The sequence below is a fragment of the Benincasa hispida genome, chromosome 6 (genome assembly GCF_027475165.1).
Source record: "Benincasa hispida cultivar pf3 chromosome 6, pf3_genome.v1.1, whole genome shotgun sequence".
Taxonomy (NCBI): domain Eukaryota; kingdom Viridiplantae; phylum Streptophyta; class Magnoliopsida; order Cucurbitales; family Cucurbitaceae; genus Benincasa; species Benincasa hispida.
In genome coordinates, this window is record NC_143483.1 from 41,552,436 (window position 1) to 41,579,115 (window position 26,680).

A 26,680-nucleotide genomic window follows, 5' to 3' on the forward strand; every position below is an offset into this window, starting at 1 on the left:
TTTTTTTACTATTTTATTTTAGTTCTTAGGTGATAAGTGAAATGAATTATTTAAGCAAATGGCATACACTTTGATTTTTGACCAGTTAAAGTTGAAAGTATTAGGTCAGTTGTTTGGCTTTAAAATAGAAATATTTTTTTAATTATATAACTACTGAAAAATTAATTGCAAAAAATAAATATTGCTAAGTGAGTGAATGACTTCGAGACCAAGATATAGACAAAACACTACTGAAACTAGCCGCTCGGTATAGGAAAAAAATAACCAAGCACACAAATAAAGTATACAAATTCAAGGAAAAATGACCTAAGGAGAAGAGTTCCCTTGGGTCGTCACAAGAGAAGCCCTAGGTCACTTATAACAATAAGTAAAAACCTCGTATCGAAAATCTAGGCTAATCACTTTGGAAGGATGCAAAATGACACCATAGACATGCCATATCATACTCGTGCCTAATATGATAGATGATAGTATACCAAGCAACTCTTTGAACTTTAAGCCTCAGTCACTTTCCTGAGCTAAATTGACAAATCCAAGTATGCTAGTAACCTAATGAGAAATCCTATGGGAATACATTCCCCACAAAAGCATGTCATTCCATATAACCTTACTAAAAGGACATTCAAAGAATAAATGATCCCTAGATTCAACTCACCACTATACATAACACAATCACTAAGAATATTAGGACACTACTGTTTAACACGACCACATGTCTGCAAATAATTTCGAATAACTAGCTAATGAATGAGATAATGTCTACGTAATACTACCTATCTAGGATTTAATATATGAGTTTTCTTGACACCTAGAATATTAGGACACTACTGTTTAACACGACCACATGTCTGTAAATAATTTCGAATAACTAACCAATAAATGAGATAATGTCTACTTGATACTACCTACCTAGGATTTAATATTTTATGAGTTTTCTTGACACTTAAATATTGTAAGATCAGACGAATATTTCATGAGATTAGTCAAGGTGTTCATAAGCTAGCCTTAACACTCACGAATAAAAAAATATGGTATATTACCACTACTTTTAATTAATAGGAATGTAAATATCTTTTTTTCTTTTGAAAAAGTGATGTAAATAACCTTAGGAACTCATTGAATTAGCAAAAATGAAGTCTTTTCCAAAAGTTATACTAGATTAATGAACAAAATCAACTACATAATGTTTAGATTTGCTTACCAAATATATATTAATCAATCATATCTTAAAAAGGTATTAATCATTTTTATTTTAGTCTAATTGGGGTTTAGAGAGATTTGAACCACATTTCTTGTGATTTATGAGATTTGAACCACATATTTTGTGGTTTCTAGCACATTTGCATGCTAATTGAACTATAATCGATTTGTTGATCATTACAATTTTTTTTTTTTTTTAAAGGGATGAAAAAAATAATGTAAGGGTATTATAGAATTTTGAATTAATTCTATGGATGCTTGGGTATCATGCAATTTGATTGAAAATCTTATTTTGTTAATGAAGTTTCTATATTGAAAGTTGAAATCCTTCAACAAATTTGTAGTGTTGTATTTTAGGACATGTAATATTAATAAAAGCAATTTAGAGCACCTTTAGATTGACTTGAAAAAAAATATTTTTTAAAAAACTAATTTTTATTTAAATACTTTTGATAAAAAAAAAATTAAAATATACTTGAAAAGCTATTTTGAGTGGTTACCAAACACTCAAATTTCTTCTAAAATGACTTATATTTTAAACTAGACATTTTAAAATGTATTCCAAACACACCTTAAATTAATATTACGTAATAAATTAACATGTGTGGTTTAGTAGTTATATATTTCAAATAATTCAAATGTTCATTCAATGAGGCATTCACATTTTTAATAACGGATAGAGGTTGATTTGTGTATGCTTCTTAATAATCACTTAACAATATCTAAGGCATTGCTAGAATTTGTCATAGATATTTAATATATATGTTTGTTTCACTTCATTTTTTAAAGTCCAAGATATTATTATCTAGGGAACTTTAAAGGTTTGTTTTCAAATATAAGAAAGTGAACAAAAAATTTTATAAATAATAATAAAATATCATAGACTATCGCGGTCTATCACAAATAAATTATGATATTTTGCTATTAGTTATAAATATTTTTAGCATTTTTCATTTAAAATAATTTTCCAACTTTAAAACCCATTTGGCATAGGTTTTTTAATACCCTTCATACTCGTGGAATTTTTATACCTAGAAGATGAATAAAGTTTGATTAATTAATAAATTAATATCAATTAATTATTACTATTAAATCTAATTAATTGTTAAATATAAATATATTTTTTAGACTTAATAAATTTCAATTAATATATATTTATCATTGATATAGTCCAATTGACATATCATTTGTATTAACCATCAAAATGTCTGTCGTTCAAATCCTCAAACTCAAAAAAAAAAAAAAAAAAAAAAAACTAAATACGAATTTAATGTACTTTTTCATTTTTCATTTTTCTACATTCAGTGTAACATCACATCACAACAAAATATTGGAATTGTTAGTAATAGTACTTTCAACTTTTCATTTTTCAAAACTAGCACACTTTTTGAAAAGTCGTTAAATTAGTTTTTCTCGGTGGATCTCAAGCGAGATTGATCACTGACATTTAGTTAAAACAAAAATACTTTTTCTAACTTATCGATTGTTTTGGCTCTTTTGGGTTCGATACATCTCGAAGAGATTAAATGCCGAGATTTTAGTAATTTTTCTAAATTTCAAAATGAACTTACCAATTAGATTTTTTCAGATGGATGATTGCATTTTGTTTTTTAAATTTTGGGAAAGATTAAATTTTGCAAAAAAAAGTAAAAAAAATATATAAAATCTCGGTACCGAGAATTCACCAATCTGGTGTTAATTTGCCTGAAATTCATATCGAGATTTTATATATTTTCCATATTTTATCTTTTTTAAAAAAATCTAATCTTTTCAAAAATTAAAAAACAAAAATCAATCAATCCATCTAAAAAAATTCATTTGGATAATTGGTAAATTGATTTGGAAATTAGAATTTTGGCTATAGATTTAAATAATTATGTAAGATTTTGATATAATATTTGGTAAATATAATCGAATTTGGAGAAAATTTAAAAATACATCAGATTTGATATAAGATTTAGGAAGATCATATAATATTTTGGAAAAAAATTACTAGAATCTCGTTGTAATCTCTATGAGAGATTATCGAGAAACGCTCAAAAGGGCCAAAACGGTCGATAAGTTAGAAAAAAAATTATTATTTTTAATTAAATCTCGGTGGTCGATCTCAACCAAGATGGACCGAGAAAAGCTATTTGAACTATTTTTAAAAAAGGGTGCTAGTTTTGTAAGGTTTAAAGGTGTTATTTCTGACAATTTCTTCCAAATATGGTTTACAAACAATGTTTTTGGCTATACTAAACGTCTATTTTTTTCTTAAACTTCGGTACTTTCATTTTGGATTTGAAACTTTTTTTCTTTTTTAATATTTGATTTTATGATTCGATGAGAATATTTTTTCCTACAATTTTTTAGGTTTTTTTTATTAATTATATATTTAGTAAAAATAACAAAGATAACAAAAATAGACCATTATGATGTAATTATGTCCATGCAAACAACTTCATACACTTAGGATAAGGTATTCAATTAAGTTTTTAGATAATTTTGAAAATTTGTCCGTTGAATGAGAAATTTTGGACCAATCACAAATTGCCATGTCATTTCTCAAATTAATGATGAAATTACAAATCACCAAATTTAAAACCAATTAGAAGTTAACATGTGTCCCAAATTGAAGTTGAAGATATAAATTGGCGAGTTTCGATAATGCCACGTGTTTTCTTCATGACCGTTGAATTGAATAAAATTAATTTGTTCAAATTTGATGTTTTTATTTGAGCTAAAGTCCAATTGAGCCCAAAATCGGACTTAATTTGACCAAAGTGCCAAATTAGACCCAAATCCAATTAATTAGGTCCAAGGACCAGGTCCATGGATCAACAAAGCCCAAACCCACGAAGCCCACCAGAGAACACTATAAATAGAGAAGCTCTCTTCATTTGTGGAGGTTAGCAATTCTACGTTCCAGAGAGCTCAGAGAGAATTCTCCCAACAATCAGAAAACTCCTAGATTCTTGAATATGCACACTTTTTGAAGACACAAGTCTCCTGAAGATACAAAGACTCTTACATAATTTCGACTTCAAGAACATCACCCACTCCGCTTCTTCAAGTTAAGCATATATATTCAACTGGGAGAGAATTAGAGGATCAAGTGTTAGAGATCGAATAACGACACATAAAATCAACATCGACATTGGCATCAATACAAGTTCAACTCCACGAAATAAGTTTCTTTGGGAACCTCAGGCGAACAAATTGGCGCGCCCCGTGGGACCTCTCTACCTCTCATATTTCTTTCAACAATCAAACAAATCAATGGCACCTAAGAAAGTCGTATCCAGAGCATCTTTTACAAGCGACTCCTACACGGGACCTGTCACCCGCAGTCATTCAAAGGAAGTTATGCATAAGCAAAAGCAAGGTTCCCTTATCGTGCATAACATCTTGAAATAGATGACAGAGTCTCCTAAAGGTGGGATTTTCATCAAGGAAAATCCCTTGTTTGACAACTCTACTTCTACCTCCAACAAGTCAAAGAGGGAATCTCACCTATATGTGATTTCTGTCATGATGGTGGACGTAACAATCGAGGTGGCCATGGCATAAATGGAAAAGAAGATAAATTTTCTGATGAAAGCCATTGAGGAGCGAGATCATGAGATTGATGCCTTAAGAGAATAGATGCAGGCTCGAGAAGTTGTTGAATCAAGCCAAACCCTACTGTAAAAAAAATGACAAAGGGAAGATCGTGTTACAACGAAGCCAATTGTAATAATCAACTTTTGTTGCCTATTTGTCGATCCAACAGCTGAAAAATATGATCATGACCTCCATAAGGGCTCAGTTGTTGGGGTTTGTGTCCTAAAGTCTTGTATCCAATAGTTTGTAAATAACTTTGTACGAACACTTGTGATGTATAATATAAATGATATTTACTTCACTACTTGACTTTGCACATTTAGATTTTACCACGAATCAATAAACTTAAAATCCTTGGTTATCTGTATGTAACTTAAGTATGTATGTGGTGACATACAAGTGGATCATGTCTTGAGTGATAACCAAAATAGTCTGTAGTATATGGATATAGAAGGGAAACCTTATCCTGGTAACGCTACGGATGCGGCCCGCTTTGTGGAATGGTCACAAGTATTGTGACTTGTCACAGATGGTTTGATTCTAATCATTCATGTAGGAGACATGTGAGCAGGAGCGTCCTATACAAAGAGTTTGTATAAGATCTGACCACGAAGTGTTAACGTCTCGTTATATAACACCGTTCATAATTGAGACTTCACTTCACTAGGATGACCATAGGTAACATGACCTCAATCCTGAGTGAGTTGGGAACTCCTGCCATTGAGGGCGGTCCTTTGATTTACATGGGTGCGAGTGGCCAGAACGCCGACTTAAACCTATCATTTTGGGGATTCGTCTGATTTAAGAGCTGGAAACTTAGCTACACAAGATGAAATTCACTCCTTCCCCGAGGTAGGGGTAAGTAGATAGATAGCTCCCTTAAGGGCTGATTCTAGGGCTTGAACGATGTGGCGCCACACACCTTCTCATGGCCCGAGAGGTGTTCACACATAGTAAGACTATATTGTATTGTTCATTAGAGGGATCAGTGGTACTTAGGGGGGAAGATGTAATTACAGGGGCAAAATGGTAAATTGGCTTGCTGCAATTACGAGCATTTGTGAAGGGTCATCATACTGATGATTGGTTATATCCAATGAACATAGAAATATATCTATGGCAAGAAGAGTTCACCTGTTGGTCTTTAGTGGAATGTCTGGCAGTTAATGGATGGTGGATATCGTGACTAAAGAGTTTAGTCAGCTATTTACGTACTGTTGGAGCTTCGAGCCATAGGTCTATAAGGTCTCTTTGGTAGCTTGGATACAAGTTGAGAGTCAGTTTTTGGGTCAATTTGAAATGTTCAAATTGATAAGAGGGAGTTCGATTATATATGATATAATTGAACGAGTTAATTAAATATGATATAATTAACTTTATGTATGAGATACATTAATTTGGAGAAAAATGGATATAAATATGATTTATATCTAGTAGAGGAAAAATATTATAATTAATATATGATATTAATTTATAAGTTATGAATGTGATAAGATCACATTCATTGGACGGTTATAAAGGAAATGGGAAGGCGCCTCTTCGTTCTAAATAACGGATGAGTGCATTATAAATAGCAGACGGTGTGTTGGTCTCAGGGTGCGCGAATATTGTGAAAAAAGATAGTGTCATCGTTTAGAAAACCAGTGCCTATATGATAGTGACTGCATGATCGCTTACATATACGATATTGCTAAGCGATTGCATACCGATTATATCGTCATGCGCTATTATCTAAACAATCGTTTACCTTTGTCCTAAGCGATCGTTTAGTTCCCACTATTTACTAAACGATCGTATAGACAATCGCTTAGTTTTCCCTATGCGATCGTTCGGACAATTGCTCACCCTTTTCCTACACGATCGTTTTCCTTTTCCTACACGATCATTTAGACGATCACTTACTTTTACTACACGATCGTATACTTCACCTAAACGATCAAGCATATTGTCTATGCGATAGACGACCCACCTCCCACTTGCTTGATCATTGTGTACGGTCGCTCTTCCTTCTCCTCTCTACCAAATCCGAACAAAGCCCACACTTTGGATTCTCACTCCAAGAATACTGAGGGCTTTGAATTAGTGTTGTCTTCTTCGTTTCCTTCTGTCCAAATGGTGACTATTTGAGGTAAACGGTTGGGCTTCAGACTTGCTGTAAAGAAGAAATCTTCATCTGGTATGATTTCTTGATCCCTTTAACATTATGAAAGTAAGTTTGAATGTATATACGGTAATTCTGTCACAATGAATTGGAAAGATCTGCTTCCGCTCGTAGGTACTCTTGAATAAGAGTTCCTTCAATTGGTATCAAAGCACTCGGTTTTCTGATATTTCAATTCATTGTTGCAAAAGAATTGCAAATACGTTCTTGGTGGGTGCATTTCTACACTGTTTAATCGTTAAATTGCTGTGGATGTGTGGATTTATGGATGTTTTCGTGGATGTTAGCCTCGGTTTTATTTAATGTTTTTACATTTTCGGTTGTTTGTAAAGGCCCCTGTGTTTTTTGGGCATTAATAATTGTTATCGAGTTTGTATTCAAAGTCTGTTTGATTTTTGAGTCGTTCGTGAAGAAGATCGGAGCAAGTGCTGTGGTTCTTCGAGGAAGGAGACGATCAAGTGTTGATCGCATTGTGCATCTGATGGGGTACGCGATCGCTGATGATCGCATTGTGTAGACGATCAGGTAAGCGATCAAGGGTTGATTGTATCGTGTCGAAGATTGGTTACGTGATCACTGAGTATCGGGTCGTATAGACGATGTGATGCTCGCGTATCGCCTAATGCGCGCGCGCACTAGACGATCGTTTTGGTCAGCAAGCTTCATCACTTAGTAACTGACTAAACGATTGCTTAAGTAACGCAAGGTAAATTGTTTACTTAACGCCGCGTTAAGTGATTGCATAGACGATCATTTTGGTCAGCAAGCTTCATCGCTTAGTAACTGACTAAACGATCGCTTGCGCTTGGTAACGTAAGGTAAATCGTTTACCTGTCGCCGCGTTAAGTGATCCCACTAGACGATCATTTTGGTCAGCAAGCTTCATTGCTTTGTTACTGACTAAATGATCGCTTAGTAACGCAAGGTAAATTGTTTACCTGACGCCGTGTTAAGTGATCGCATAGACGATCGTTTTGGTCAGCAAGCTTCATCGCTTAGTAACTGACTAAACGATCGCTTAGTAACGCCAGGTAAATCATTTACCTGTCTTCGCATTAAGCGATCACATAAACGATTAGGTTTCGTTGCCTCGTTGTCATCTACGCGATCGTTTAATTTTGCTCCTATCATCTAGTTCGCGCTAGACGATCGTCTACCTACGAAATTTACTACATGATGGAGTCCTTCTAGCGGTTCAAGACCCGGTTTGCCTGTGAACTGGTTTGCTCGATGAAAAATGTAATAGCTAGGGTTATTTCATTCCGATTTTGTAAAGGCTCATCCCGATCCATTAATCCTTTATTTATTACATGCAATGTATGTTTTTAATATGTCATATGGTATGCACATATAGATAAATCCCACCTTAGGTCATGCATATTCTCTTTATTATAAGTGTTATAATTTAGAGAAGAATGTTTTAATTTACATAAATGCATGCTCATGCATCATATAATATAAGAGTTATATTTATGTATGATTTATTTTATTTAACATTATATTTATAAGCGTTATAAATACTTCGTTATGTGGGATGAGTGTTTTAGTTGTTTATTTTATAAATGGTTATAAAATGAAATTAGAACTAAAATAATTAGTAAAAGATTAATATGTAGGAAGTCTATCTATAGTAGACTTTTTGTCAAAGGTGGGTTCTGTCTAGGCTGGGGTATTTAAGATGACGGCAACAGAACACCCCTACTTGGGAACCTACCTGGAAAGGTAATTTAGATAGATTTGATGCATGCATGCAAACTAAAGTCAGTCCATTAAAGAGTTTAATGTGACTACTTGGATGTATTTTTTTTTTTTTTTTTTCAAAGACAAAAGTTGTTTTTGAACAAACTTTATAAATGACTTAGATCATAGTCAGTAGTCGGATTGTCTAGGTTAATAAACCCCTAGGTAGAATATTCAGTGGGAGGTTCTTAGGGCATTTGATGCCTCATTTTCACCTCTCGTGTTTCTCCCTCATCCACACCGTGAGATTTACCCTCGGCCTCGAGGCACCTTTGGCGTGTCCCCCCAATGGATGGTATTTGGGTAGGTCAATATCAAGGTGGATGGAGAGAGTGTTCATAGTAAGTGGGAGCGGGAGGTGCGACAGCATATCCCTCTCTCTCGTTGGATCAAATAAAGTTTATGCGCATCGCCTCGTGGCACCCTGGAAGTGTCCCCCTATAGGATGGTTGTTTTGCGCGTTTCTTTATTTGATCACCTGTAAGAGGATAAGGTTACTTAGTCTGTTGTCCTAATCTGTCTTTTCCCTACAATGAGCGTATTAGGATCGAACTCTAGGGCTGAAAACGAGGGGATATACTTACGCAGGATTGCTAAGGGAACTATTCTGGACCAAACAAATGGTGGCTATTAGGTTTAGTTCCAAGAGTTGGTTCTGCCTAATGGTTGAGAATGTCTTATCTCAATGAAGGGCTATCCGATCACCCCACCGGTGACGTTTGTCCTGCCTCACTGGGGTATCATTGCAAAATAGAAGTCTTTTCACTTAAGGTACTTGGAATCTGTTTTACTAAAAATAAATTAATTGGTTAATTAAAATGTGGTTTTTCCAAAGTCTTATAAAAGGTTATTCGTTTTTTTTCCAGTAACGTTTTTTAATAGCTTTAGCACTATCAATTTACTAAGCGCCGAAAAACTGAATGGCCTTGACTATTCAAGTTGGAATCATATGCTCACGACGATACTCATCATATAGAATCTCAAGTTTGTCCTTACGAAGGAATGTCGTCCTATTCCACCTCAGGACGCTACACGAAATGTTGGGGCGACGTACGAGCGTTGGACACGGGCAAACGAGAAGGCTTGAGCCTATATTCTGGCCAACATTAGTGACGTGTTGGCCAAGAAACACGAGTCCATGGTCTCAGTTCATGAGATCATGGAGTCCCTGCGAGGAATGTTTGGACAACCGTCTAGACAGCTCAAGCATAGGGCTCTAAAATGCATATTCAGCTCCAAAATGGAGGAAGACACCTTTTATGAACACGTGCTGAAAATGATGGTCCAATTTAACGTGACGGAGATTAATGGGTCTAAAATCAATGAGGGTTGTCAGGTTAGCATTATCCTGCATTCATTGCCGGAGAGCTTCCTCCACTTCGTTAGCAATACGATTCTTAACAAAGTGGACTACTCCCTTACCACTCTCTTCAAAAAGTTACAGACTTACCAATCTTTGCTGAAAAGTAAGAAGAAAAAGAGAGGCGAGACAAATGTTGTCTCGTCCTCTAAAAAGTTCTATCGAGGTTTGACCTCAGGAACAAAGTTTGCACCTTCAACTTCTAACTTTAAAAAAGGGAAGAAGAAGAAGGGTGGTAAAGGGAAAGGGAATGTGCCTGCTAACCCGCCACCTGTCGCCCAGAAAAAGCGTCCACCACTGGTTGGAAAAGGAAAATGTTTCAATTGTATCTAGGATGAACACTGGAAGAAGAATCGTTATCTGGAGGAAAAGAAGGCTGCCAAGGCTAAGACCAAGGCAGAAAAAGGGGATTAGATCTTGCGACAGTTGGAGGCTGGTGAGATGACGTTGCGAGTAGGTATCAGACACATCATCTCAACTGTGGTAGTGGGAGACATCTAGTTTACTTTACAGAATAGGTTTCTTATATTAAAAGATGTCTTTGTAGTTCCTGAACTATAAAGGAACCTTATTTCTGTAAAGTGTACGTTACAATACAATTACACTATTTCTTTTAAATTGAATAAAGCGTTTATTCGTAAGGATGGTGTTGAAATTTGTACAGCTAAACTGGAAAATAACTTGTATGTGCTAAGACCTTTAGCCGTAAGTTCCCTCCATAACATAGAAATGCTTAAATCTGCCGTAACTCAATCTAAATGCCAACGAATTTCTCCAGAACCTTTGTGGACATAATTCGTTCGATGATGAGTTACGCTTTCTTATCGAACTCACTTTGGGGTTTCGTAGTGAAGACTGCGGTGTACATTCTCAACTGTGTTCCTTCTCAGAATGTTGTAAGAACACCTCTGGAGTTGTGGAACGAGCGTAAAACTAGTTTACGTTGCTTCCGCATATGAGGTTGCCCGACACATGTGCTTAAGGCAAATCCCAAGAAGTTAGAATCATGATCCTTCTTTGTAGGCTACCTTAAACGTACACGAGGATGTTACTTTTATGATCCGTCTGAAAATAAGGTGTTTGGTTCCATGAATGCTACATTCCTAGAGAAGGATCATATTAGGGAGTACAGTCCACGTAGTAAAGTCGTGTTAAGTGAGCTTTCCAAATAAATTACTGAAATTTCAACAATAGTTGTTGAAGGACCTAATTCATCAACCATAATTGTTGATGATAGTTCATCTAGTAGGTCGGTTACACCTCAAGAGTTGAGGGAACCTTGACACAGTGGGAGGGTTACGAACTCGCCTGATCGCTATCTGGGTTTCACGAAAATCCTAGCTATGGTGACAGATGGCGACGTTGAGGATCCATTGTCCTATAAAAAGGCAATGGAGGATGTTGACCGGGATGAATGGGTCAAAGCCATGAATCTTGAGATGGAGTCGATGTACTTCAACTCGATATAGAATCTTGTAGATTGACCTGATGGGGTAAGACCTATGGGTTGTAAATGGATCTACAAGCGCAAATGAGGTGCTGATAGAAAGGTGCAAACCTTCAAGGCTCGACTTGTGGCAAAGGGTTATAACCAGGTGGAGGGAGTCGACTATGAGGAGACTTTCTCACCTATTTTCATGTTAAAGTCGATCCGCATGATAGTGTATGGAGGTGACGTGATCGTCATGAAGATCGCCTTGGAGAAAAACGTTGCTGATTCGTTTACGAAGGCTCTCACGACTATAGTGTTTGAGAGTCACCATTAGATCATGGGTCTACGGGACCGGCCACGGCTGGACTAGGGCAAGTGGAAGATTTTATTGCACTGGATTTTTATGCCCTAGTTTATTGTTTTGTTCCTGTTTACTTGTACTCCCCACTTCGTTTTAGGACAAGTGGGAGATTGTTGGGGTTTGTACCCTAAAGTCTCGTGTCTAGTAGTTTGTAAACAACTTTGTACGAACATTTGTGATGTATAATATAAATGATATTTACTTCACTACTTGACTTTGCACATTTAGACTTTACCACAAACCAATAAACTTAATATCCCTGGTTATCTGTATGTAACTTAAGCATGTACGTGGTGACATACAAGTGGATCATGTCTTGAGTGATAACCAAAATGGTTTGTAGTATATGGATATAGGAGGTAAAACTTATCCTTGTAATGCTACAGATGCGGCCCGCTTTATGGAATGGTCACAAGTATTGTGACTTGTCATAGATGGTCTGATTCTAATAATTTATGTAAGGGACATGCGAGCGGGGGTGTTCTATACAAAGAGTTTGTATAAGACCTGACCACGAAGTGTTAACGTCTCGTTATAACACCGTTCATAACTGAGACTTCACTTCACTAGGATGACCATAGGTAACATGACCTCAATCCTTAGTGAATTGGGAACTCCTGCCATTGAGGGCGGTCCTTTGATTTGCATGGGTGCGAGTGGCCAGAACGTCGACTCAAACCTACCATTTTGGGGATTCGTCTGATTTGGAAGCTGGGAACTCAGCTACACAAAATGGAATTCACTCATTCCCCGAGGCAAGGGTAAGTAGATAGATAGCTCCCTTAAGGACTGATTCCAGGGCTTGAAGGATGTGGCACCACACATCTTCTCATGGCCCAAGAGATGTTCACACATAGTAGAACTATGTTGTATTATTCATTAGAGGGATCAATGATACTTAAGAAGGAAGATGTAATTATAGGGGCAAAACGGTAAATTGGCCCGCTGTAATTACGAGCATCTGTGAAGGGTCATCGTACTAATGATTGGTTATATCCAATGGACATAGAAATATATCTATGGCAAGAAGAGTTCAACTGTCTGTCTTTAGTGGAATGTCTGACAAATAACGGATAGTGGATATCGTGACTAAAGAGTTTAGTCAGCTATTCACGTACCGTTGGAGCTTCGAGCCATAGGTCCATAAGGTCACATTTATATCTAGTAGAGTAGAAATATTATAATGAATATATGATATTAGTTTATAATTTATGAATGTGATAAAATCACATTCATTGGACGGTTATAAAGAAAATGGGAAGGCGCCTCTTCTTTCTAAATAATGGATGAGTGCTTTATAAATAGCAGACGATGTGTTGATCTTGGGGTGCGTGAATATTGTGAAAATGATAGTGTCATCATTTAGAAAATCGGTGCCTATATGATAGTGACTACACGATCACTTACATATATGATATTGCTAAGAGATTGCATACCGATTACACGGTCATGCGCTATTATCTAAACACTCATTTACCTTTTTCCTAAGCGATCATTTAGCTCCCGCTATTTACTAAACGATCATATAGACGATTTCTTAGTTTTTCCTATGCGATCGTTCGGACGATCGCTCACACTTTTTCTACATGATCGTTTAGACGATCGCTTACTTTTACTACATGATTGTATGCTTCACCTAAATGATCAAGCATATTGTCTATGCGATAGACGACCGTATCTCCCACTTGCTTGATCGTTGTGTATGATCGCTCTTCCTCCTTCCTTCTACCAAATTCGAACAAAGTCCACACTTTGAATTCTCACTCCAAGAATACTGAGGGCTCTGAGTGGTATTGTCTTTTCCATTTCCTTCTGTCTGAGTGGTGACTGTTTGAGATAGACGGTTGGGCTTCAGACTCGCTGTGAAGAAGAAATCTTCATTTGGTATGATTTATTGATCCCTTTAGCATTATGAAAGTAAGTTTGAATGTATATGCGGTAATTTTGTCACAATGAATTGGAAAGATCTGCTTTCGCTCGTAGGCACTCTTGAATATGGAGGTCGGCCTCTTTTATGTATTATAAGCCATACACCTAGAAAATTGAAAGTTTAAGAATGCCTGTTGGGTGCCAACCCTCGAAGTTCCAACAATTCGAGGGAAAGGACAATCCAAAGCAACACATTGTCCACTTTTCGAAACATGTGAGAATGCGAGAACCAGAGGAGATATGCTAGTTAAGCAGTTTGCCAGAACCTTGAAAGGGAACGCTTTTGACTGGTACACTGACTTGAAGTCTAAGGTGATTGACAACTTGGAGCAACTTGAAAGAGAATTTCTGAACCGTTTCTACAACACCAGACAGACTGTCAGCATAATGGAGTTGACAAACGCCAAGCAGCGGAAAGGGGAGCCAGTCATCGACTACATCAACCGATGGAGAGCTCTGAGTCTAGACTGCAAAGATCGACTTACCAAACTTTCTGCTGTAGAAATGTGCACCCAGTGTATGCACTAGGGACCTTTATATTATGCAGGGAATAAAGCCCCGTAAGTTTGAAAAATTGGCAACTCGCGCCCATGATATATAGTTGAGCATCGCCAATAGTGGAACAAAGGATTTCCTAATCCCAGAAGTGAAGAATGACAAAAAAGAAGCAAACAATGCTGAAAAGATTGTGAAAAGCGCCACGAAGAAATCGATGGTCGTTAATATGACCCTGCTGAAATTTTCTTCAAAAGGAAAAGAGAAAAAAATTGAGAAGAAAGATGATGGAGGCGAAAGACATCGCCTAACTTTAAAATAGAGGTAGGAAAAAGTTTATTCGTTTCCTGTCTCCAATATTACATATATGCTTGGAAAACTGCTAAAAAGGAACTTATCCAGCTACCAGAATGCAAACGACCGAAACAAGCGGGGAAATTAGATGATTCTAACTACTGCAAGTATCACAGGGTCGTTAGCCACCCGATCGAAAAATGTTTCGTGCTAAAGGAGCTGATTTCTTGGCTCGTGAGAGGAAGATTGAATTGGATCTAGATGAGGTTACTCAAACAAATCATGTTGCAGGGGCAATAACTCAGAATACTCCAACATCAACTATATGGTATGATGAAAGAGAGAGTTTGGTCCAACTAAGGACTCTTGATCCTGTGGTCCTATGGTTTAGCAAGCGATCCGAATGATAAATTTTCAAAATAGAGAAGAACATGTTGATAGTGACGATGATGAAGGATGGATTCTTGTAACACGTCGAAAGAAGAAAAAGTAGAGTTCTAACAAAAAAGAGTCACACTTCTATTAGAGTTATAAAAGAGGGAACATGACTTAGAAAAGGAAAGGAAAAAAAAAGGCTTGGAAGCCCAAGCTTGTTGAGAAGGAAGATGAGAATTTCCTTCAACTTAGGTGATAGATGATGTTAGTATATTTCCTCTCGGAGAACTTCTACGGTTGCTGTTTGAGGACAATGCCAGAGGTTGTCGTCTGTCACGCTGTCAGTGTTAGGTTTTATGCCCTAAAACTCATAGATAATAAATGTTATTAATTGACCGTCATCAATAAAGAGTTATGGATGTTAAATCAACAAATGTTATTATTTGTATTGCTATCTACTTTTTCTTAATAATCCTAAATCCAATAGACTAACATCCAAGACTGTCTTATGAGTCTTGAACTGTATGTGGAGACATATAGAGATCAATGTTCAAGATACAACCTAAAGGGTCTATAGTATAGGGATAAGGCTGGGTATCTTATCTTGGTAACAGTATGGATACGACCCACTTTGTATTTGATATAAACATAATGATCCAACGCGTTCGTGTAGGTGACACGTGAGTGAGGATATCCTATGCAATGAGTTTGCATAAGATTAGATCGTGAAATGTAACCACTAGATGTAACACCATTGACCAGTTAGGTTTCTATTTTAATAGGATGACCTAGGCGACTTAGTCTTAATCTTGGGTATATTATGAACTCCTGTTTACGAGGGATTTCCTTTGATTTGCATGGGTGGTGGTGACCAGTTTATGGACCAAATATGCCTACCATTTTTGGGATGAGATCGAGTAGAGAGTTGGGAACATAATAGAATTCACTCCTTCCCTCCTTGAGGGTAAGTAGATGAGTGTGTCCCTTAAGTGGTGTCTCCGTGACTTGAACAAAGGGCATACCTTCTACTTGGTCTGAGAGGTAACCCAAGGGTAAAGCGGTAATTTGACTCAGTTGGAGTTACAAAAACTCGTGAAGGACTAACTTGCTGGTATTGGTCTATATCTGTGAACACATAAATATATATGTAATGAGAAGAGTGTAGATGTGAGTCTTTAGTGGAATGTATCCAAAGTTAATGAATATTGATTAACTTGGTTAATGAGTTTAACCAATTAATCTCATATCGTTGGAGCTTCTGATCTACAGGTCCACTAGGTCCCCTCGTTAGCTCACTAGTGGATACTTAAAAGGGATAATTTGAATCGTTCAAATTCGTTTGAGGAAACTATATATTAATGAAATTAATATATAATTAATTATGGATATGATCTATAATTAAATTAGAGAGCAATATTTGAATAAGATTCAAATTAATCAATTCAAGTGAATTAGATTAATAAAGAATTAATTAATAGAGAGGTTTTGTACATATACTTGGGATGTATATGATAATTAAATGTATACATTAGATTGGTTTTAATGTATAAATAGTTATTTAATTATTGTGAAAATTTAAATAAAATATGTGTTATTTAATTGTGCAAATTAAATAAGTTTGATTTAATTGGGCTAATTGATTAAATAAGTATTATTTAATTAAATGGACTAATTAATTAAATAAATGTTATTTAATTAATTATAGAAAAGGAAAATATATTGAGAAAGGGCTTGGCCCTTCTGTATATAAGGACCTCCCCATGGCCCTTTGGGAATACACTGAATACACAATTCTCATTGCAGAGAAACTCTGTCTCTAATGTTATTATGCAGAATTTTTTCTGAGCCTCTCTACTCTCCAAAACCTTATTCTTCTCTTTTTCTCCCAATAGTTGGATACCACCTATCCCTCTATTGGAATCCCAGAGAATAACGAGGTAACTCTCGTGGTAGTGTTTGAGATCACCCAAGGAGTTGTTCGTGATCAAGATCATTTGGAGATTCGTTCGTTGGAACCTTGGAGAGGATTATTCGTGGCACTTGGAGAATCTAAAAAGGTAAGAATCGTTCTAATCCTTTCCTCAATAGCATGCTAATTTTCATGTTTATATGTTCTGTTTTATATAATGATTTTGTTTAATGTAAAATCGATTTGCGAGTTATAAGACGTTCTAACAAAACACTTATGTTGCGAGATTTGATCCATTATGTCAGCACGATAGATAAAGTGGATAATCCTCTAACTTCATTGAAAATGATGGAAGAATTAAAAGACTTACCATCATTCAACATAGATGACCTGTTGTTACTCCCTCAGGTAACTAAGACGGCTCTCATTGACCCATTGTTAAAATCCAACGCATCTAGTGTATCGGTCTCTACAGCGCACGCATATGCCTCGTGTTGTATGTTCATAGGTTTCTCAGATGAAGATCTACTGTTGGGATCAAAGCTTCACAATAGGCCTTTGTACGTCTCGGGATACACTCGAGAACAGAGAATTGGTTGAATTCTCTTCGATAATGGATCAACCATTAATATAATGCCTAAGACGGCTATGAAACAATTGGGCATCCTCATGGAAGAATTGTCAAACAACAAGTTGATAATTCAAGGTTTCGACCAAGGCAGCCAAAGGGTGATAGACATGATACGCTTAGAACTCCTCATTGATGACCTGAAGGCCGACGCGTTGTTTCATGTCATAGACTCGAAGATCACCTGTAAGCTGTTGATGGGACATTTTTGGATTCACGAAAACTGTGCGATAACATCAACACTGTTGTAGTTGATGCCCTAAATCTCGTAAGGTTCTATAATTTGTAAACATTGTTGAATAAACGCTTTAAGTATTTAATAAAATATTTGATATTTGATTCATTGTCTATAAAATATGTGATATTTTAGTTGCATCAACCACAAACCAATAAACTAACATCCAAGATTATCTTTGTAACTTAAACATGTATGTGGAGACATACGTGTGGGTCATGTTTAAGTGGTAACCTAAATGGTCTGTAGTAGATGGATAAGATTGGTTACCTTATCCTGGTGACACTACGAGTATGACCCGCTTTTTAGGTATTACAATTGTTGTAAAGTGCTACAAATGATTTGATCCCGATCATTCATGTATTAGACATGCGAGTGAGGATATTGCATATAAAAGAGTTTATATAAGACCAGACCACAAAATTTTAGTCTCATTATATAACACCGTTCATAATAGAGACTTACATTTCATCAGGATGACCATAGATAACATGACCTAAATTCTGAGTGAGTTATGAACTCTTACCTATGAGGGCGATCATTTGATTTGTATGGGTGAGAATGGTCAGATCGTCGACTCAACAAGCCTACCATTTTGGGGATTCGTCTAATGGGGGAGCTGGGAACACAACTACACAAGATGGAATTCACTCTTTCCCCGAAATATGGGTAAGTTGCTCCCTTAAGGGCTGATTTCGGGTCTTGAACAATGTGGCGCCACACCCTTTCCTAGCCCGAAAGGGGTTTAGTCATAGTAGAACTATGATCTATTGTTCATTAGAGGGATCAGTGGTACTTAAGGAGTTAAATTAACTACAGGGGCAAAACGGTAATTTGGCCTTGCTGTACTTACGAGTAATTCGTGAAAAGTCATCATATTGTTGATTTGTTATATCCAACGGACATAGAAATATATCTGTAGTGCGAAGAGTGCAGCTGCCGGTCTTTAGTGGAGTGCCCGACAGTTAATGGATGGTGAATAATGTAATTAAAGAGTTTAATTAATTATTCATGTACCGTTGGAGCTTCAAGTTACAGGTCCATTAGGTCCCCTTGGTAGCTCAATAGGATTTAGTTGAGAATCAGTTTCTGGATAAATTTGAATTGTTCAAATTAATAGAGGGATTTAATTATATATAATATAATTAAATTATTTCAATTATATCAAATTATATTTGAATGAGATTCTAATATATTTCCTACAAATGGGATTCGTAGTTGTTAAATTTAATATAAATGAGATTTATATTAAATGCCATAAAATAGGGAAAAAAGCTATAGTTTATATTGTATATGATGCAATATTAAAACTATAGGTTATATGTTATATTTGATATAACATATAACATATATATTATATGATAAGTTAGTTATCATATTTATATTTATATTATTATTATTATTTTGAATAATAAGGAAGGAAGTTACAACTCCCTTCCCCATCTTTTCTCTCCACCCACATTAGTGGGTGGTGGTTATGTTTTATAGCAAGTAGAATAAGAGAAAAATAATTTTTCTTCTTCTTCTACGAATGTTGTTGGTATTGAACGATTGAGAATTGTGAACAGAAGTGTTCTGTGACTTTTGAGTTCTTGTGTGATACTTCTCAATCCTTTTCCTCCACCTAAACTTTCCCCTAAACCAAAATAGTCAGAGCTCACCACTCCTAGGTTCTCACCCTAAGAATACCAAGGTTTCATTGTGGTAGTGTCCGGGTTTTCTGGTTCGAGGTTTTTTTTAAGAAGGTCTTCAAAAGGTTCGTGATTCTTCTGAGGGAGGTTCTGAAGAAAAAGGTCTTCAATGGTGATATTTCTTGAATTCTTTTTCTTGTAAAGCATGCTGTAATTTAATTATAAATGCATATCTTGTTGTATGTTTACTGTAAACTTTGTATTCGATAATTTATAGAATTTAGTCGTTCTGCTCCGCTCAAGGTTCTCCTCATTAGAGATCCTTCAAACACTACATCAATGTTTCAAGTTCGATCAAGATGAGATTGAGGAAGTTGAAGCATACTCTAATTCATTTTTAGAAGCTGAGTCTCATTTCGCAGATGCGAAATTTTATTTGAAGAGTGAGGGTGTTGTGAGGCAATGCCTGCAAAGACTTCATTAATAAATAATGAAGGTGAATCCAAGACAAAATCACAAGCCGATGTAGGGAAATAAATAGGCAAAAGGCACGAGCCTCTAGCTCAAAAGGGAATGAGATATCCATCAGAATTACAATGACACCGATTTTGAAAGACGAAAATGCTCTAAGTCCTCGATCTTGTGCTATGTCCCTTTGTCGAGACGCAAGAAGGGTGAGTCCTTTATGCAATGCTCAAAAGGCTTGAAGGTCGGTGATATTGAAATCTTAAAGGAGATTTTTGTTACACCATTCATGCCGATAACGAAGCAGGAAATCCATAAACCAAAGGGAGACTTGACAAAGGTAAATCTGCCTAAAACACGAACAAAAGACGGGTTCGATCCTAAAGCTTACAAAATATTGGCGAAAGCAGGTTATGACTTCACAACTCACACCGAGTTTAAGAGCTTAAGGATTTATGAGTGACCCGAGCTTTCTTCGACCCATAAAAAGCTTTTGCAGGAGGGGCATGCTATACCTCATCAAGGAAGGGGCTTGGATATGAGTCATCAGAGCCAATTCGCATAACTAGAAGAGTAAAGGAAAAGGTGGTCCACAACAACCATATAACTGTAGAGGAAGTCGATGATGTAGAAGAGGGGGAGAGCAAGGATAAAATAGCCTCAAGCTTCGACCGCATCAATGTTGGGAATGTCCTAGAACTCGTAGTTCGTGTTAAACATTCTATTTATCAATAAAATATTATTGAGTAACTTATTCAATACAGTTGTTGATTTTGCATTCTATTATGAAAATCCAATAAACATATCCATGGTTATAGTCTGAATACTTTAACTTTGTGTGGTGACATAAACAGAATCAAGTTAATAGTATATAGCCTAAATGGTCTAATAAGTATATCGATGAAATTGGGATATCATCCTGGTAATACTATTGGATGCGACTCACTCTGTAGTTGTTACAAGAAGTTGTAAAGTGCTACAAACGATGTGATCCACAAATCGTTCATGTAGGGATATGTGAGTGGGGGCATCCTATGCAATGAGTTTGCATATAGACTGAACCACGAAAATAGTCACTTTTCTTTATAACGACCATTTACTGTTAAAATTGACTATTTCATTATTAAGTAACCTAGGTTAACTCAATCTTAATCCTGAGCTAGCTATGAACTCCTGTTTGTTCGGAATTATCCTTTGATCGGCATGGGTGAGAGTAGTCCAACAACATTCTCAATAAGCCTTCCATTTTGGGGATAAGACTGGATGAATAGCTGGGGACATAGCCCTACAAGATGAAATTCACTCTTACCTGATTTAAGGTTAGCAAATAGGTTGTTCTCTTAAGTACTAATTCCAGGTCTTGAACAGTCGGGGCCCCGCCTTCTCATGGTAGAGAAAGAACTTGATTAATAGGTATTATGAATAAAAAATTATTCATTAGAGGGTCAGTAGGAACTTAAGGAACAAGATGTATTCACAGGGTAAAACGGTGATCTTGACCCAACTTTGATTACAAACAATCTGTGAAGGATCGACTTACTGATTATGGTTATATCAAGTGGACATAATATATCTACAATGAGAGGAGTTTAACTATGAGCTTTAGTGGAGTGACCCATTAGTTAACGAATGAGGGTTAATTCGGTATAATGAGTTTAGCCAATTAATCTCGGATTGTTGGAGCCCATGATCTGTAGTTACGCGAGGTTCCTCTACTAGCTCGTAAATGGATAAGCTTTAGAATAGCATGATAAGTTAATTTGAAACGTTCAAATTAGAATTAAACGAAATAGGAGAATTTATATTTAAATATGATTTAAATATATGAAGGTGGATTTGTGAAAATTAATTTAATATTTGATATTAAATTAATTAGAATTAATTGAATTATTTAAATAATTAATTATTAATTTTATAAAATTAATAATATTTTCAATTTTAAAATAAAATTGATTTTGAAATCATTTGGTTTTTTGGAAAATTGAAAAATTACAAAATCTACACAAAATGGAAAAAAAAAAATGAGATTTTCCATTATCATCTTCAACTAGCTCACACAAAACCCATTTACATTTTGCTTCATTAATTCTAAGCATGAGCCGCATCTCATGGAGCCATCTTCTTTGTATGATAACCTGTAATAAATAAAGAAGATTGGAGTGGAATTAAGGCATGCATTCAAAGAGTTTTTTAAGAAAAATTCGACCTGAAGAATTGTTCTTCAAAGTGGGTTATAGCAGTGAGCTACTCTCCTTGTTTTCGGTCGTTCAAGCTGTTCTTGAGTCCCACAACTCTTTCTAAAGCTCCAAGAGAATAGTGGGAAAGATCTTGAGGTGGTTCGCAGCAAGTTTTGAAGAAGACAACAGCTGAGAATCAAGATCTTAAAGAGTTTTACAAAGGTATGATTTCAAGCCCTCTTATGTTAGATGAGCATGCTTTAGTTTATGCCAAAATTAATGAATTAGAGTGCTTACTTCCGCTGCATGCTGATATATTCTTACAATTAGATTGCCTGTAGCACGTGCTTTGGTCTTTAGGAGATTCTTTAGGAGATTGAGCATGATGGAAGTAGAGAAAAAGAGTCCACGCACGACCTGTGGCTCTATCCGACACTCAGCCTTTCGAAGGTTGACTATGCCTTCTAATAAAGAAGAAAAAATTGTTTGTCAATCTCCACTAGTGACGCGACCATCAGCCTTTGAAAGATTAGGTGTAGTTTCGAAGAAAAGCAAAGGAAAATCCCGCGCATCTGTATTTGATTGCCTTAAGCACGAGGGTGTCGAGGACCACTTCAACAAGCGTGTCTCTAGTGAGATAAAGAGTGAAGGAAAAACTCGCAGTGTCATCCCCATTGTAGCTATAGAAAATAAGGATCCAATATCTCGCATGTCAATCTGGCAGCGCCTTGGGCATAAGAATACAGAAAGTTCATCACGTGAGAAATCATCTTGTGAAGCAAGAAGTGATGGGGAAGTCCATAGTTTGTTCCTTCATGGACGAAAAGAAAGAACTTCATGACTCTCAACACAAGCGAGGGTTCCCTGAAGGTGAAAAGGCGTGGCATTATCTTCACTAACCCTTAGAATCGAAGCTTAAAGAAAGAGTAAGGTGAAACTTCATGTCACCACATTACCATCATCGAAGAGTCCGAAAATAAAACAACTGAAGAAAATGTGGAAGATGCTCCACTAGGTCTGGAGGATGGTTGTCAATCCATAGTGGATGAACTCAAAGAGGTGAATCTTGGCACAGTAGAAGAGTCGCACCCGACTTCCATTAGCGCATCTCTTTCTGGTGAGAAAAGAGGCGAATACATGAGTTTACTCACTGAATATAGGGACATCTTTGCTTGGTCTAACAAAGAGATGTCGGGGCTCGATCCAAAGGTAGCAGTCCATCATCTCGTAATTAAACCAGGGTGTCGGCCAATTAAACAAGCCTAACGATGCTTTCGACTAGAGCTTATCCCTCAGATTGAAGCTGAAGTCATAAGTTCATCGACCCAACGTGGATAGCCAACATTGTCCCTGTTAGAAAGAAAAACGAACAGATTTGTGTTTGTGTGGACTATCGTGATCTAAACAATGCATGCCCGAAAGATGATTTTCCATTGTCCATCACGGAAGTCATGGTTGATGATACAATAGGACACGAGTTCTTGTATTTTATGGATGGATCATCCGGGTATAACCAAATATGTATGGCTCTCGATGATGAGGAAATGACGACCTTTTTGAACTCCAGAAGGAATATATTGTTACAATGTGATGTCCTTCGGGTTGAAGAATGCTGGTGCTACTTAACAACGCGCCATGCAGAAGGTGTTCGATGATATATTACATAGACATGTAGAATGTTATGTTGATGATCTCGTGGTCAAGTCCAAGAAACGGCAAGATCATTTGAAGGATTTGAAAATTGTGTTCGATCGCCTACGAAAATACCAGTTGAGGATGAGCCCTCTCAAGTGTGCATTTAGTGTAACCTTAGGGAAGTTTCTTGGTTTCGTTATAAGGCATTGAGAGATTGAGATAGAACAATCCAAGATTGATGCCATTTAGAAGATGCCGAGGCCAAAGAATTTACGTGAATTAAGAAGTCTTTAAGGGAGCCTGGCTTACATTCGAAGGTTTATTTCCAACTTGGCTTGTCGATGTCAACCTTTTCAAAGTCCGATAAGAAAAAGGAGAAGAATTCGAATGGGATGAGGCCTGCCAGAATGCTTTTACCAGCATAAAAAGGTACTTGCTTAGTCCTTCTGTTCTAGGTGCTTCTGTAGTAGGCAAGCCATTGATATTGTACATCGCCGTGCAAAAAAGATCGTTGGGGGCATTGTTAGCACAAGAAGAAGAGAAAGAAAAAGAGCATGCTTTCTACTACCTAAGTAGGATTTTAATCGGACCTGAAATCAATTACTCTCCTATTGAAAAAACATGCCTTGCACTCTTCTTCACTATCGATAAGTTGAGACACTATATGCAGGCCTTCACAGTTTGTTTAATTGTGAAAGATGAACCCTTAAATACGTTCTATCTAGGCCAATCATCTCTGGGTGTTTGGCCAAATGGGCATGATAGCACTGAAAATGTACTATTTTCCTCTTCTTAATTCTCGGTTGTTACTATGTTTAATGTGTTTATTTAGTGATTTTACGGGTATTGACCATTTTGGAGGTAGAATCAGTCGTTATGAACTATTTAAGGTTAATTTGGAGCAATTGGGAGCTAATTGAGCAACCGGGTTTCAAAGAGAGTGAACGGACGAAAACACCCTTGGACGGAGCGTTGCGTAACGCTATAAGGTAGTAGCTACTTATTTTGTGCAAAACAGGGCAGCGTTGTGACGCTACAGATAGTGTTGCAACGCTACGAATTGAAGACGGAACAACGCTGCAAGCCAGAGTAGCGTTGCAACACTGCTTCTAGCATTGCAACACTACCACTTTTCATTTTTGCAGCGTTACAACGCTACTTGCAACGTTGTAACGCTGCAACACAAATCTATAAATACCAGCTCTTCGTTTTAGGTAAGATCATCGATCTATAATTGACCTTCAGTCGATTTTTACCCTTTTTCTGACATTTCTTCTTGTATTTTTATCCCTTTTTCTTCTCATCTCATGTAACTAATGGAACAATGTCGGGATTTGTCTTCTTCATCTCAATAGGAAGGTATGTTCTAGCTATTTTCTAATTTAGGGAAATTTGGAACAATGTAGTTTTTTGAGAGTTTTGCTGGAATGCAATCTTTTTGTTCTTGTTTATGGGTTTTAATATGAACTTTGTGTTTTATGAATTGCATGATTTTTAATTATTGATTAACGCTCAATAATTTTTCGTATGATTCTAATGCTTTGTGATTACCTTATAATATCTGACAAATATTTATAGGTTAATCCCATTGGAAGCAATAGGTTAGTTAGGCAAAAAGGACTACTCTTATCAATCTAGAGAAAAACCATATTGAATGTTTAATTAGACGATGGAAGTCGAACACTCATCCTAGCGTTATCCTTAGAACTTAATGCGATTGGTTAATTTGTATGGAGCGGATTCGTTTTCTATGCATGTTGATTAATTATGTAATTAGGACCATTGATTGGGATTCCAATCAATTGGGCTAGACATATTCAAAAAATTAAATTGCATTTAAATAACTTTATGAACAAAAATTACATTGGCCAATTCTGATTCCCTTAAGCTAGATATTTTCTTTAATTACATTGCTATCTTTTATTTTCTTGCACTTTATTTCTTTTATGCATTTTCCTTTATCTTATCCATACCAAATCCCCCCAATTTATCTCTTTAACTGAAAACATGCTTCGAGGAACTAATCTTTCGCACTTCCTTGAGGTTCGACCCCGGACTTGCCACTTGTGCTACCAATTAGTATAAGTAGTGTTGGAAATGTTCTAGAACTCGCAGTTCGTAAATTGTGTTAAACATTTATTTATCAATAAAAATATTATTGAGTATTTTATTCAATAAAGTTGTTGATATTGTATTCTTTTATGAAAATCCAATAAACATATCCATGGCTATAGTATGAATACTTTAACTTTATGTGGTGACATAAATAGGATCAAGTTAATAGTATATAGCCTAAATAGTCTATAAGTATATGGATGAAATTGGGTATCTCATCCTGGTAACACTATTGGATGCGGCCCATGTTGTATAGGTAATACAAATGATGTGATCCACAAATCATTCATGTAGAGACATGTGAGTGGGGGCATCTTATACAATGAGTTTGCATATAGACTGGACCACGAAATAGTCACTTTTCTTTATAACGACCGTTTATTGTTAAAACTGACTATTTCATACTAAAGTAACCTAGGATAACTCGATCTTAATCCTGAGCTAGCTATGAACTCCTGTTTATTCGGGGTTATCCTTTGATCTGCATGGGTGAGAGTAGTCCAATAGCACTGCTCAATAAGCCTTCCATTTTGGGGATAAGACCGAATAGATAGTTGGGGACATGGCCCTGCAAGATGGAATTCACTCCTACCCAGGTTGTTCTCTTAAGTGTTGATTCCGGATCTTGAACAATTGGGGCTCCGCCTTCTCATAATAGAGAGGGACATGATTCATAAGTAGTATTATGAATCAATTGTTCATTAGAGGGTCAGTGGGAACTTGAGGAATAAGATGTATTTATAGGGGTAAAACGATAATTTTTACCCAGCTGTAATTACGAACGACCTGTGAAGGATCAACTTATTGATTATGATTTACATGGACAGAAATATATCTACAGTGAGGAGAATGCAACTATCGAGCTAGAGTGGTATGCCTTGATAGTTAACGAATAATAATTAATTCAATTAAAGAGTTTAACGAATTAATTACAAATCATTGGAGCTCATGAT

At 36.3% G+C, this 26,680-nt stretch overlaps 1 protein-coding gene across 1 annotated transcript in view; it reads left to right on the forward strand.

The window, feature by feature from the left end:
• Nucleotides 1–14,757: 14,757 nt before the first annotated feature.
• LOC150035666 (uncharacterized) overlaps nucleotides 14,758–26,680 on the forward strand; it is a 36,896-nt gene continuing 24,973 nt past the window's right edge. Inside the window, exon 1 of the mRNA XM_090314390.1 lies at nucleotides 14,758–14,885. Within this exon, the coding sequence (XP_090170516.1) occupies nucleotides 14,758–14,885 (128 nt within the window). The remainder of the gene's footprint in view (nucleotides 14,886–26,680) is intronic.